Consider the following 13594-nt stretch of genomic DNA (forward strand, 5'->3'; position numbering starts at 1 on the left):
GTAAAGAAAATAATAGTTGAAGAAGAGATGAGAAATGACGCAGAAAGAGAAAGAAGAAGAAAGAATGGATACATTAGTTATTGATATGTGATTGTTGTTAGGAGAGAGAAATAACAAGTGATAGTGAATATGACCTTCATAAAATAACATAGAGAACAAAAAATAGTAGTCATATTTTATTATTTTAAATAATAGAAGAATACGATTCATACAATTTAGTATGATTCAAGTGTAAGAATAACAAAAGTGATTATATCCATATATAATTGCAAAACATTGTCCGGGATGATGCACAAAGCTATAATGCTGACGTGGCAGGTCAATGGTGCGAATATCACATGTTAATGCCACGGAACCGTGCTTACGTGGAAAGTAAAAGCGAATTTAGAAAACTAAACGGTTCGTTTCAACTGTTTGCCACTCCAGAGCTAAACGCGGGCTCTCGCGCGTTAATATAAAATCTCCGTCACCATGGCGCGTAACTGCATTTGAACTTTACTCTGAACTGCATCGTTTTTGCAGAGTGATAACAGAATAGTGTGAGGAAGAAGATAAAGGCTTAAACTCTGCACTCAGATTTCTAGGGTTTCATTTCTCGTTTTTGGTTTCGATCTTCACAATGCAGAAGCGAGGATTTCCAATCTCCACGAGCCTCGACAAATTCAAATCACTGTACGGCACCACATCGGGAACTGTGAAGCCATTATCATCGCTCTCTGCGCGTCAAACTTCAGATTCCGTTTCATCGGGGAGTTTCGCGAATCTGAAGCTAACTGCAGGTTTTGACACCGATTTCGCTTTGATTTCATTTTTTTCTTTGTCTTATTGATTGTGATCGGAAGTTTCCATTGTAATGGTGCGTCGCTTGTTTCTTCATTTGCAGAGAAATTGGTGAAAGAGCAAGCATCGGTGAAGACTGATCTTGATATTGCGGTATGATATGATTCTAATTTGCTATTGTGTGTGTTTTAAGATGTTGAATGCTTGAATGGTGAAATGTATGATGCTTAGGGTTTCGTTTGGCTGTTATAACTTATATTGAACGATTATTACTTTCTTGTTGTTCATGTGAAGAATACTAAGCTAAAGAAATCTCTGGAGCATATCCGTGCATTAGAAGAAAAACTGCAGAATGCCTTCAACGATAATGCGAAGCTCAAAGTGAAGCAGAAGGAAGATGAGAAACTATGGAAAGGACTTGAATCTAAGTTCTCATCGACTAAGACTCTGTGCGATCAACTTACTGAGACTCTACAACAGTTGGCTGGTATAGTTCAGGATGGTATGACAATTCAATCTCTCCGTTTGTTTGTTTTTGTTTTTGTTTTGTTATTTCAATTTTTCTTAGCTTTTCCTTTGTAATTTGTCAACTTTTTTTATGCGTCTTGTCATAGCTGAGAAAGATAAAGAAACATTGGAAAATAAACTCTCAGCAAGTTCAGAAGCTCTTGAGAGTTTGAACAAACAGATGGATGGTTTGTCTTTGAAGCTAGACTCTACACAGGAAATAATAAAATCTCGTAAGTTATTTTTATTAGCTTTAAACTTTATTCAAAAAGTTGATTTGAAAAGTCTTTTGGTTTGATTTGTTTTTGAGGTTCTAAATTCAAATAAAAAAAATATATTTTATCCAATGTTATAAAAAACGGTCCATTCCTGTGAAAATTGCCGTGACAAAGCGGTATTGGATGGTGCCTTCCGATACTGTTTTTATGGTAAAAAAACAAATTGTGGTAATTTACACTGCAGCGACTGCAATCACTGTCGCAACCCTTGTACCGACCGAAATCTCGAAAGCCTTTACGCGACCGTAACACAACCGCGACTGTTATTTAAAACTTTGGTTTTATCCTTATGACAGGTGACAATGAGCTAGAGATGCTAAAGTTCTCTGCAAAAGAAAGGGAGAAGTTTCACAGCGATGAAAAGTGCAGAGCTGCCAATGTTATACAAGAGAAGGGTGAGTTAAATTGCTAATTACTATTCCTTAGAATTCATATGACATGCATTGAATGTTTTATTTCAAGAATAGGAATAATTAATGAATGATATAGTTAAACAGTGTCTGGTGAAGGTTGTCTTAAACAGACTGACTGTTTTGGTCAAGTAGGTTTATAAGTTTTTTATTTGTGTGTGTGCATAGGGGATTTAGGAATGAATGATTTATTTAAGTGGTTTCATATTAGAAAGGTCATTGATCTTTTGGTCCCCCAGGGTCTTAAATTTGGTTTTATTGTGCATATTATATATATTGTTAACAGGTCATATTTTGAAAAGGGAAAGGCCCAGAGAGTCAATCATGTTTTCTTTGGTTTTCATTGTTAATATTTTCTTACTTTATGTAGTATTTATTCTTTAGTGAGTCTGGTTTTGTGGTATGGATACTGCTTCTTATATGATGAACAATCTAAGGTTTCATTATGGAACACTGATGGAAGTTGGCATAAGGTAGTGTTAATCATCCCTATGTCTTGATTTCAAACCCAGAAGACATTTATATGAGTTGGCATGTTTGAAATATTTTCTGTCCTACTTATGCAGGGTAAAAATACAGAAATAGTCTTTATAATAGAGCCTGTAATTTGTATCACATTAATCAATAATACTCAGATCATTCAAACCTTTCAAGTTTGTATCAAAGCTCCTGATCTGGGATACTTTGCATCTGAACCAAAATATTACAAGACTCGGACATAGGTTGAAAGTCATCTCCAACTAATGCTTCTGGTGAGGGTACTGAAACAAACAATCAATGACTCCTCCTCCATCATAGGGATGTTAAAAGAGTCTGATTTTGAACTGATGCATTTGTGGTGACCATGGAGAATGAATATCATGGACATGCTATTGAGCTTAGTCAATATAGCTCATCATTACTGGTCTGTACTTTGTTCAGGTAACTAGGTAGGTCATGGCCTGTCATCTAAAGTGTGTTGGGCTATGGACTGACTAATACAGTGGCAGTATATCATTAGGGTTGACATTTTACACCTTTTCCAGGCATCATAACATGTTTTTGAAGGACAAAAATGTAGCATTAATTTGTTTTAACTTACTTAAACTTGAATGATACAAATTGATGCTCAGCCCTTTGCCATTCATCCTAGTTAGATGCAGCAATATCATAAGTCTTTTAGTTTCTTTGTGAGGTCACGAGGTGTTAAGATAGATGGGCCCAAAAGCCGCTCGTTCACATCATAACCTCGGACCAAACAATTCTTGCCATCTGTTAAATTTTTAGAAGAGTTATATACGTAACCGTATAACTCTATTTATACTGATACTACTACTAATACAGACTCACTCTCCGCTTCATGGTTATTACAAGTAGATAATGACTTTACATGGTAGAGTTTCTTCCTAACTTAATACTATGTTGTATTAATTAATAACATACATGTAAAAGTAACTACTTTTTCATGTTTACTTAGAAGACGTTGATTAAGATGTTTAAAAAAGGGCTTAATGTCAAAATAACATCAAGATGTTTTCCTATGGTTTCTAGAGAGACACATAGTAAATTTCATGGACGAAGATAACACCAATTGATTTACTTCTCATGTGGCAGTGGGTTTAGTACTTCTCTTTTGTATCACATCATATTACATTAAATCAAGCTCAAATGTTTCTTGCGGTTCTTTATGTTTGACCTTTGTAACGATTTGGTCATTTTCATTGTTTTTGTTTCGGAACAGTCTTTAAGTAACAAACATATATTAAATGTAGTCCTTTAAGTTAAATATTTGTAACAAAAAGTTATTTCTAACAAGAAGGTCCTTTAAGTTATTACTATGTTAGTTACCATTTTTCCCCAACAAAATACGGACTGTTTTTGAAACAAAAAAAGACCAAATCTTTACAAAGGCCAAACGTAAAGGACCACGGGAAGCATTTGACCTTAAATGAATAACATTTCAAATTATTTGGTCTCTATTTTGTATTTTCCTGCTTCCCCTCATAAATCCTTATAACTTCATCATAGTGAATATCCATAATCTTCAACTTGCTACTAATTTTTATTGTTTTATGGAATGCTAATTTGTTTGCAGATACCATGATAAAGAGTTTAGAAGACATGTTAACTTCTAGTAGATTGGATACAGAGACTTTGAACTCAAAGTTGGGAGAGCTTCACCTTCAACTAAAAGTCAAAGATGAAGAAATTACAAATCGCATAGCCTGTCAACAGAAATTGGATAAAGAAAAAAGTGATCTTCAATTATGCAATGCTGATCTTACTGAAAAGCTTGGCAAGTCACTTCAGGAAATCAAAAACCTTGAAGGATCACTTCAGTCGATGGCTACTCATTTGTTGAATTTAGACAAAGAAAGCTTGAACCTTGTGAGCAAGTTTAACGAAATGGACTCTCTCTATACTTCTTGCTTCACGTTGGTCCAGCACGAAAGAGACACTTTCTCGAAGCATGCTCAAAACCAGTATGATGAGCTTCATAATAAGTTCTCGGTCTTGTCATCTGAAAATGATGGAATTCATATGATAAATCAAGAGCTAAGCAATAGTTTGAATGATCTTCGCAAAGTCCAAGAGTCTACTTTAGCACAGTATACAGAGGATTGTCGATTATCTGCCGAGAAAATTCAGCGTTTGGAGTTAGAAGCGGAAGATTCAATCTCAAAGAAGGCAGAAGCAGAAGTAACTATTTCCAAATTAGAGGAGAAAGCTGAAGCTCTGTTAGAGAGTGTTAGATCATCGGAGAACCAAATGGTACTACAGTTAATCTGCTTTATTTAACAGCGTATCAGCATACATTGTGTTCCTTATCAGGATGTCTATTGCTTTGCAGCAAGGCTTACTACTCAAAATTTCAGCTTTAGAGACTGAAAGCAAAGAAAATATGGAAAGAATGCAGGTGGACATATTGAAGAAGTCAGAGGAAATTGATACTCTGCAAAAGGAGAGGATGAAAGTAGAGGAACATGCAGACACTTTTGACAAAGAAGTCATACAGCTACGTAAAGTCTTAGAGGAAAAAGAACAATGCATTTTGCACCATAAGGAACAGGAAAAAAATCTGGAAGATCAAATCACAGAGGTTTTGGAGCAAAAATATTGTGCATGCTGCAATTTCCTGACTGGTGTTTGTATAATATTTATGTTTTTTCATGCCTTTGCAGAACCGGTCATTATTAACTGCTTCTGAAAGTAAACTTGCAGAAGCTAGAAATCAATATAATCAAATGGTAGAAGACAAAAAGTTGGAATTGTCAAAACATTTAAAAGAAATATCTCAGAGAAATGATCAGGTGTTGCATATAACCGGTTATCTATCATAGGTGCTTGATTTATATTGCAATAATGTCTCATAACATGTATTTGAACAGGCTATTAATGACATTAAAAGGAAGTATGAATTAGAGAAAAAGGAAATTGTCAACATGGAAAAAGACAAGGTTTGATCGGATATATTAGTCTTTGCAGCACTTACTCTCCACTGACACATTTCTGACTAATTTGAACCATCAGGCTGACAAGGCTATTGCAGAAATTGAGGGAAGGCGTGACCAAAAACTTGCAGAATGCAAAGAAGAATCAAGGCAGCAGTTGATACATATTCAGGAGGAGCACACTAAGCTGGTATGTAATAAAAAATATAGAATTACAATTATTGACTTAGAAATATTTTGGTGTTTCATCTGGATTATAGGTTGTCTGTATGCAAATAATTAGTTCAAATAACCCCTATTTCTATAAACAACTCAACTAATTTGTAATTAGTACTTACACTATTCAAGTAATAATGTAATTTGATCCAAGTGCATCGGAGTTTGTGTGTTACACTTTGTAGGGTGGTTATGTACCTCATATGAGCTGTGACAATGCTTTTGTGTCACTACTTAGTTTGTATGAGATTTACTTGACATAATGTCAAAACATATCTAAACACCAGGTAAGCTTATTTCCTGTCCAATCTACAGGTTACTCATATGCAGCAGGAACATGATAAGAGGCAACTATGCCTGCAAGCTGAACACAGTGAACAGCTGAAGCGTACCCAACTGCAGGCTGAAAATGAACTTAGAGAGGTGGAGTACACACACAAACTCTCAAAATAAGATCCGAGCTATGATTTGTATACAATTTTACTTCATCTGCTGATAGCCTGATACCTTGATTACATGTAGAAAACAACGTTTATGAGGAAGGACCATGAAGCTCAAATTAAAGCATTGAGGTGTGAACTTGAAGATGAGTGTCGGAAGCTGGAAGAGGAATTGCATCTCCAGAAATCCAAAGTATGGAGTACATGATATGATAAATTAATCTCATTACATTTCTGATATATATATTTTTTGCAATATTTGTAGGAAGACAGGCAAAGGGCTTTGCTGCAGCTGCAATGGAAAGTGATGAGTGACAAGCCAAAAGAAGACCAAGAAGTTAACTCAAAACAGGTTGATTTGTGTAACCAATCTGTGTTTGTTTTCATTTTGTTGATTTGCATGTTGGGATACAAATATATAATGTTTTTTAGATCATTTGTATATCTTATAAGAATATGTTTGCTGCTACCCAAAAATAGCACTGAAGCTAACCTGAAGATTCAAATTAATCATACAGTTATATTTTGAATTAATAGATTTTTATACTGTGGTGCTATTTTAACTATGTTTAACCTAAGGGAATATATTATTTCATTGATTGCATAGGATCAATGAAGTCTTTTTATATTATATTCACATAAGATCCCCACTGACTGCTGTGATAATCTGTCTGATCAACAGGCTCTAGGGAATAGTAGGAGTACCTATAGTTTGATGTATTAGAATTGAGAATGAATTGGGGAAATAATAAGACTTAGTTAGTTCAATTGTAACCTAAAATTGCCTAAGTTTTCTTTATAGTTTTTATACACCATCCTAGCATGGTAATGGAAATAAGAATGCGCTGCTTCATATTTATGTTCCTTATGGTTATCTTGTCACTTACAGGCATAATATGGTTTCTATAGCATGGATATTTTGTAATGACAACTTATTAGCATGCTATTAGATAGATTTAGTTGGTAAAATTTTTGCAGCCATGTTGAAATTTAAGTTGAAAATTTTTTAATGGTGACTTCGCTTATAGAAGAGCATAGGTTAACAACAGAACTCTCTCCCAAAGCTTCATATTGGAGCAGAAATCATGTTTTCATATAGTGATAATAGACATTGGTTTCGCTATCATTTGTGTATTTCTGTTGTTATATAATGGTATTTTCCACTCTAATCATATGGTGATTTAAGTTCTGAAGTATTAAGATGACTGCTACAGAAAGTAACAGACCATGCTACTCAGGCTTTGTTTAGTAAAACTAGGGTAATTTAATCAACAACTAATAAGGTAATTGATAGTAGATCAACTAAGTTTTAGAAAAAAGTTAATAGCTGAAAAACTAGTTGATTGAATTTGAAGTATTTAGAGCATATTTATATTTTGTATATAATCATTCTAATATAATTATCACTTTTATGTTAATTTTTAATTCTTATTTCATGCTATATATTGTATATAAATTTGAATATTATTTTTTATATTCTCATTTTTAAATATTTTTATCAAATGAAATGTGATGATATAATATAAATGAGAAGTTCATATTATTATCTTTTTAATATGTTTTGGTACATAAAATATGTTCTTTGTTCCGGTAAAAAAAAAGTTCTCATTTATTTTTTATCTTAATTATGTATCTGGATAATGAAATTATTCCTTAAATATATATTTCGATTACATGAATTTTTAAAATTTATAATTTAAAGACTAGAGAGGGATAAGGAGGAATTTAGTTAAAACATTATGAATAAAAACTAGGTAAAAAAAATCTATAAGTTATAAGTTCAAATACTATTGCCGATAACATTTGAATAAAATGACAATCTAGAAATATAAGCTTGTTTATCAAACACAACTACTTTGTCAATCAAATTTATAAGTTTGTTGAAATGGCATAGCGAAAAAACCCTTTGTGGTTGTAGCAATGTTTTTTTCTCTCTATCTGATTTCATATATCATCCTTAAAATTTCACCTTTGAAGATAAGTTATGAGTTATTAAAAGATCAAAGAAAGAGCCTTAATAGTTTCCTGTCTGTAAAAGAAAGGTTTAGCCATAATATATTTTCTGATCAATAAAAGCTCACCATTGAGGATGAGTTATGAATTATTAAAATATTTAATTCGTCTTCATTAATGGGAGATATAATATACATATATAAATATTATGACAATATGGGAGATAGGTGTTAGAATAAATTAGTTGGAGCTAACTTTATTCAAATTTAATCAATCTCTCTCTTCAACTAATGTTGAATAAATTAGCAAAGTGAACATGTTTTTTGTTTCATGTAATAGGAATACTCCGTTTCATCGATTAAGAGAAGGAGTTCTTTTGGCGGGAAAGTAAATCAGCATGAAGTGGTAAGAATGTTAACAAGGAATATTATTTCTTATTCAGTAATATGTTAATATCATGTTCTCTCCAAGTCATCTTATTTGTTTTGTTTTTATCTCCTCGCCATAGGAATCTCCTTACTTAGAAGAAATAGAAGCACCAGTGCCTAAGTTGTCGAAGAAAGTGGAGAACGTAAAAGCAGGAAATGCAGGAGGCATTCCTAAGCATCATAGAAAGGTGAATTACTTTTCTATGAACTCATGGGCAACAGGCGGGACCCTTATTATTATATTGAAGTAATACATAACAATTATAAATTGATCAAAGTTTTTAGCCTTTAATTGGTTGTCTGAAATCATATTTAATAACTGCCTTTGCTCCTATACTCAATGAGCAGGTAACTCGCCGTGAATACGAAGTTGAGACTTCTAATGGAAGAACAATTACAAAGAAAAGGAAAACAAGAAGTACTGTCTTGTTTGAGGCATGTACCTGTTTCTCTCTCTATATGCAATTAACCCTCTAGATTTACACATGAACTACATTCCACACCAGATGGCTTGGCTTCCAAGTGCAGAATTCTTATATGCCTGAAATTATTGAACTTCTTTTCTTTATCAGGATCCAAGAAAACAAAAGATAAATACACCAAAGACAAACACCCCTAGAACTGTTGTTAAGGTAATTAACTCAGCTGAAATTTTCCTTTTAATTGGCATGTCATTTATTGATTGCTTTTAGCGTTATTGTTTTAACATATCAAGATGCATAGTTCTAATGAATTTGGATGAATTATAAGAGGATAATTTTTTTATCATGTCAAACAACAATAATTTCGTTTTCATTTTCATTACCACACTATGCTGGTGCTATCATAGATGATGATGGTTAAGAGCATATATTATCTTATTATTTTATAGATTTTGTTTAATTTAATCCAATTTTTTTTTAACTTGAGTATTTTCCCCTTTGGTTATCGAGTTTGTAAACTATTTTCTTTGGAAATGCAAGATATGTAACATTTTCTTTTAGAATCCAATGCTTTCAAATTTTTCAAAGTCCAATATTTTGCTGAAATATATATCGGGCTACTTCGTGTAATGCTGTTGACATAGTATACTTAAAAGCAAAAAGAAAAGAAAAGCTTTGTATGAAAGTTATTTTCCCCCTTTTTCCTGTAAGACTTTAGGATAAACCAAGTCAGATAGAATACTAATCTTTGTACAATACTTTGTATAAGGTGACAAATACGTCCTCTTGCATTTGTTATGCTGTTCTTGGTGTGCGGTAGTGTGGATATAATCTTTACATTTCATTGATGCAGAGTATGAGGGCTGAAGGCCATCCCCGTCCTTCAACTATCGGTGATTTATTTTCAGAGGGTTCTCTAAATCCATATGCAGATGATCCTTATGCATTTGATTAGAGGTAAAATAACTTTGAAGTTTATTTCCTTTGAAATAGGATGCATGCTCCTACTAAAAGCCGTAATATAATTACAGGAGCCCTTTCATCACTTCCTTTTGGTCTTAGTGATACAAAGTTTTAACTATTTACTTAAAATAAAGATATGAAGTCCAACTATTACTGAATAATAATTTTTGTTGAAAATTCTTTAACTTCTTCTCTGACTTTCTCAGCCATACCCTCTGCAAGGGAATAAGCTTGTTGTTTAATAGTTTAAATCTAAACCAATGGATACTTGATGACACGTTTCTGAATTATATATTCTTTATGGCTATGTCCTTGAACAACCACAGGAGAGATGACCAAATATTTTGAAAGCCTAAATTTTTCACAGCTTGTCTGTTCATGTGACATTATGATAGGAACCCAATGCATGTAAAGATAAAAAGTATATTACTAATTGTTGGCAAGAGCTATTTCAGAAGAAAAATCCCCGCAAAACCCAGAGCAACGCTCCAACTCATTAACTTTTGTGCCCATCAACAGAATTCCCATTACTGACTCCTCCCACTTGACACCACTATTCTCATATTTCCCTTTTCTGTTTTATTCCTCCTCAATTTTCACTTTTGTATACACACTAGCTTTTAGTGTCATTTGTAGTTTCTGTTGAGCTCTCTTTTATCCCAAAATATGCATCTCTCCTTGAATATGCATTACCACATGCCTAAAATTCAGCCATGCTCTCAGGATGGAGTCTTAAAACTTGGAAGCATCTTCTCATACAACTATTATAGTCTCTTCTATGGATTGTCCTTGTCAGTGAATAACTTCTGTAGGTGTTTTCTTCCCCTGTTCTACAATATTTCAAGTAATCAATTCTTTCAAATGTCATTCCACACCTGTGGCTTCCACTACCATCCCCTGTTAGCCACATGCCTGAATCTCAGTCATGCTCTCAAGGAATTTTCAAAGAATCTTCTCATACAGTGTCTTCTATAGATTGTCCTTCTCAATGGATAAATAATTTGGTGTTTTCTTCCCCTATTTCCAATAGTTTCCATGTGGGTAGATCCTTTACAAAACCATATTTCTACACAACCCTCTTGTGAGATATGAGAAAATCGATGAACTCTAGAAGTAGCAGGAAACATGAACTTATAAGCTACTAGACCAATTCTTTCTATCACTTGATAAACTCCATAAGGTAGCGCAGAAAGCTTACAATTGATTTGCCCTAACTACACTTTGCCACGTGTACCCGAGGTTTCAAAATTCTGATCATCCTCTTTTTATCAGCCCACTTCTTCATATGTTCCCGGGCTTGTTGTAAATGAAACCAAAGCTATTTCATTTCAAATACTCCCTCCTGTCAATCTAGTCCCTTGCTACAGACTCCATGCTTGTTTCTCCTGACAGATATTGGATAATGGTTATTGTTGGCAGCTTTCTAGTTACACGATAAGTGGTACTGTGGTAGAGTTGGATATGCTTATGATTCCTATATCAATTGAAATAGGTGAATTTTAGTCCATATAAAACGCGAGTACTTTTTACGAGGCTGGTGAGTGGTGATGAATAGAATATATTTTTTTGGTTAAATATACGGTATAAATTTCTAAAATATTTATAGGAATTATTTATAGGGATCAAAATTAATATATTTTCCCATTGGATTCTTGTATTTGACTCCTCCCAGTCCCTCCTATCTCCACAAATAACTTGGTAACTCAGATTCAGGTTGTCTGCAATCAAATTACACTCCAGTCACTATAATCAGCATGCCTCGATTGGATCAAGATTGGACAATTTAAATTTCTACACTACCAAATTAGATTTCAAATACAAACTTAGAATATGAACTGTACGGTCTTACAATGGCTGAGTTATGCTACTGAATGTAATGACCGAATGGTGTTCTTACTCCATCTAATCCAAACCTTTTAGTTTTTATCCCCCTCCTCTCATTCGTCTGTTAGATTTTAAGTATGCTTAATTTTCTGATGTTCTTTCCTCCCCGACTTATTTTGCTGAGTTTTTTTGCGTCAATTGTTCATATCTGGAAAATTAGCCAATACACTGTTCCTTAAGGCTTTCTCACTGTTCTTAGAAATAGTTTTTCCGTCTCTGTCCCTATTTCCTCTGATGATTGCTTTATCTCGTTATGATATTCTGTATTAGGCTTGGACTGCTGTTTTATTAAATGTCATAGTGACAATATCTCCACCAGTAGTGCTAAATTATACAGTTGCATATAAAAATATATTTTTTCACCAGTAGTAGGATCTTACGATCCGTGCTAGGATACTCGAGTTTTAAAACATTGGTGACAAATAATATATAGAAGAGCAGTTTTACTGATTTGAAAAATAACCAGGCTGAGGAAACTATGAAGTTATCATAATTCTGAGTTGTTGATAGATGTCATCAAATTTTATTGAACGTTTTAAGATCTCCATTTGTGAAAACAGCTCTGATCGGATTGGATTTCAAAATTGAACTTGCTTTAATTGCAGAAAGTGTAGAAAGTGTTTCGAAAAAGTTGGCCATTCTTTGTTTACATCGAGGAATTAAATGATTACTGATTGTATTGTAGTAGATTCTTTGTTTATCCTGACTCCATATTTCACCCGGATGAGTGGATAATCGTAAAATTGTCCCAATTTTGTAGGACTCTAATTTTTATTTCTTCCTCGGAATAAGTACATCTGACAGGCAACTGTTATCCTTGGTCAAATGGAATAATATTCATGAACTTTGCATCCTTTAATTGGTGTATAAACTAATTGAAATTTAGAACTTCCTTTTAGACACACAACTCATCTCTTACTATTACCAACCCCTTCTTTCTATATGTTTTTGAATGCTTGTATATGTTCATATGATTCTCACTGTAGTGCTGAGAGTGAAATATCTTTAGTTTGTGCCGATAAAGTGATAAATCTTTGGCTTCTTGATGGTTTCATTTAATGCCCTATTTTTTATACTAATGGGTTTGATCTAAACATGGAATGGAGATTGAAATTCCATATCTGTTGGTTTTGGTCTACAGCTGCTAACGAAAGAATGGCAGATTATTGGTCTACAGAAGGGATTTGACTAATGCTAGTTCCCCGTGTAATTTGTCAATACACAACTGTTTGCTTGGTTGCAGTATATACCAGTTCTCTGCTGGTGAGCTTGTAAAATAATAAAAGGTCTCATGAGTTTTTATTTTTTTCATAATATGGACATAACTCTAAATTTCAATCACTGTAAATATTTTCGTAAAAAAAACACTCAAAAGATGCCCAATATCCCTAGCTATTATGGTGTAATATGTACAATTTGAAGCAAAATATCGAAGTGTATTTTCCAGCCATTTTCTTGTCTTTTTATGGTTGATCGTTCCGAGGTAAATATTTTGCTTTCCACTTTGTACACCGGGGATAAATGAACATTTTGTTGATTAAACAAAAATGATATTTAGACACAAAATTTGACATCAAATACTTTGTTGACATACGGTATCAGGTTTTGATGTAAAAGTAACAGCTCTGATAATTAAAACAAAACAGTTATTTGATGACAAACTTCCTACCTAATGTTTTGTTGGGTATAGTATCCAACACTCAATAATTTGATGCTTATTGGTACATATGGGAAGCAACGAATTTTAATTTTAATTTTAACCGAACAAGAATACAGTTTTTCATAACATGTAATCGGTTAGCAAGGATCAACTAACGCTATAAATTCTGTAGGTATTAAGATTAACCTAAGACCGTGACTCCATGGTTCAACGAATTGCATG

At 33.4% G+C, this 13594-nt stretch overlaps 1 protein-coding gene across 1 annotated transcript; it reads left to right on the forward strand.

Annotated features, from left to right (window-relative positions):
• The first annotated feature begins 360 nt into the window (after positions 1-360).
• LOC127118780 (synaptonemal complex protein 1) lies at positions 361-13156 on the forward strand. Its single transcript, XM_051049036.1, has 19 exons — positions 361-779; positions 884-933; positions 1075-1282; positions 1395-1520; positions 1862-1960; positions 4050-4726; positions 4806-5054; positions 5137-5265; positions 5344-5412; positions 5486-5596; positions 5938-6045; positions 6145-6255; positions 6328-6414; positions 8355-8420; positions 8524-8631; positions 8792-8878; positions 9016-9075; positions 9719-9822; positions 12854-13156. The coding sequence occupies exons 1-18, from the start codon at positions 620-622 to the stop codon at positions 9818-9820; spliced, it is 2607 nt and encodes an 868-aa protein (XP_050904993.1). The 5' UTR covers positions 361-619; the 3' UTR covers positions 9821-9822; positions 12854-13156.
• Positions 13157-13594: the final 438 nt, after the last annotated feature.

The sequence above is a fragment of the Lathyrus oleraceus genome, chromosome 2 (assembly GCF_024323335.1).
Source record: "Lathyrus oleraceus cultivar Zhongwan6 chromosome 2, CAAS_Psat_ZW6_1.0, whole genome shotgun sequence".
NCBI lineage: Eukaryota > Viridiplantae > Streptophyta > Magnoliopsida > Fabales > Fabaceae > Lathyrus > Lathyrus oleraceus.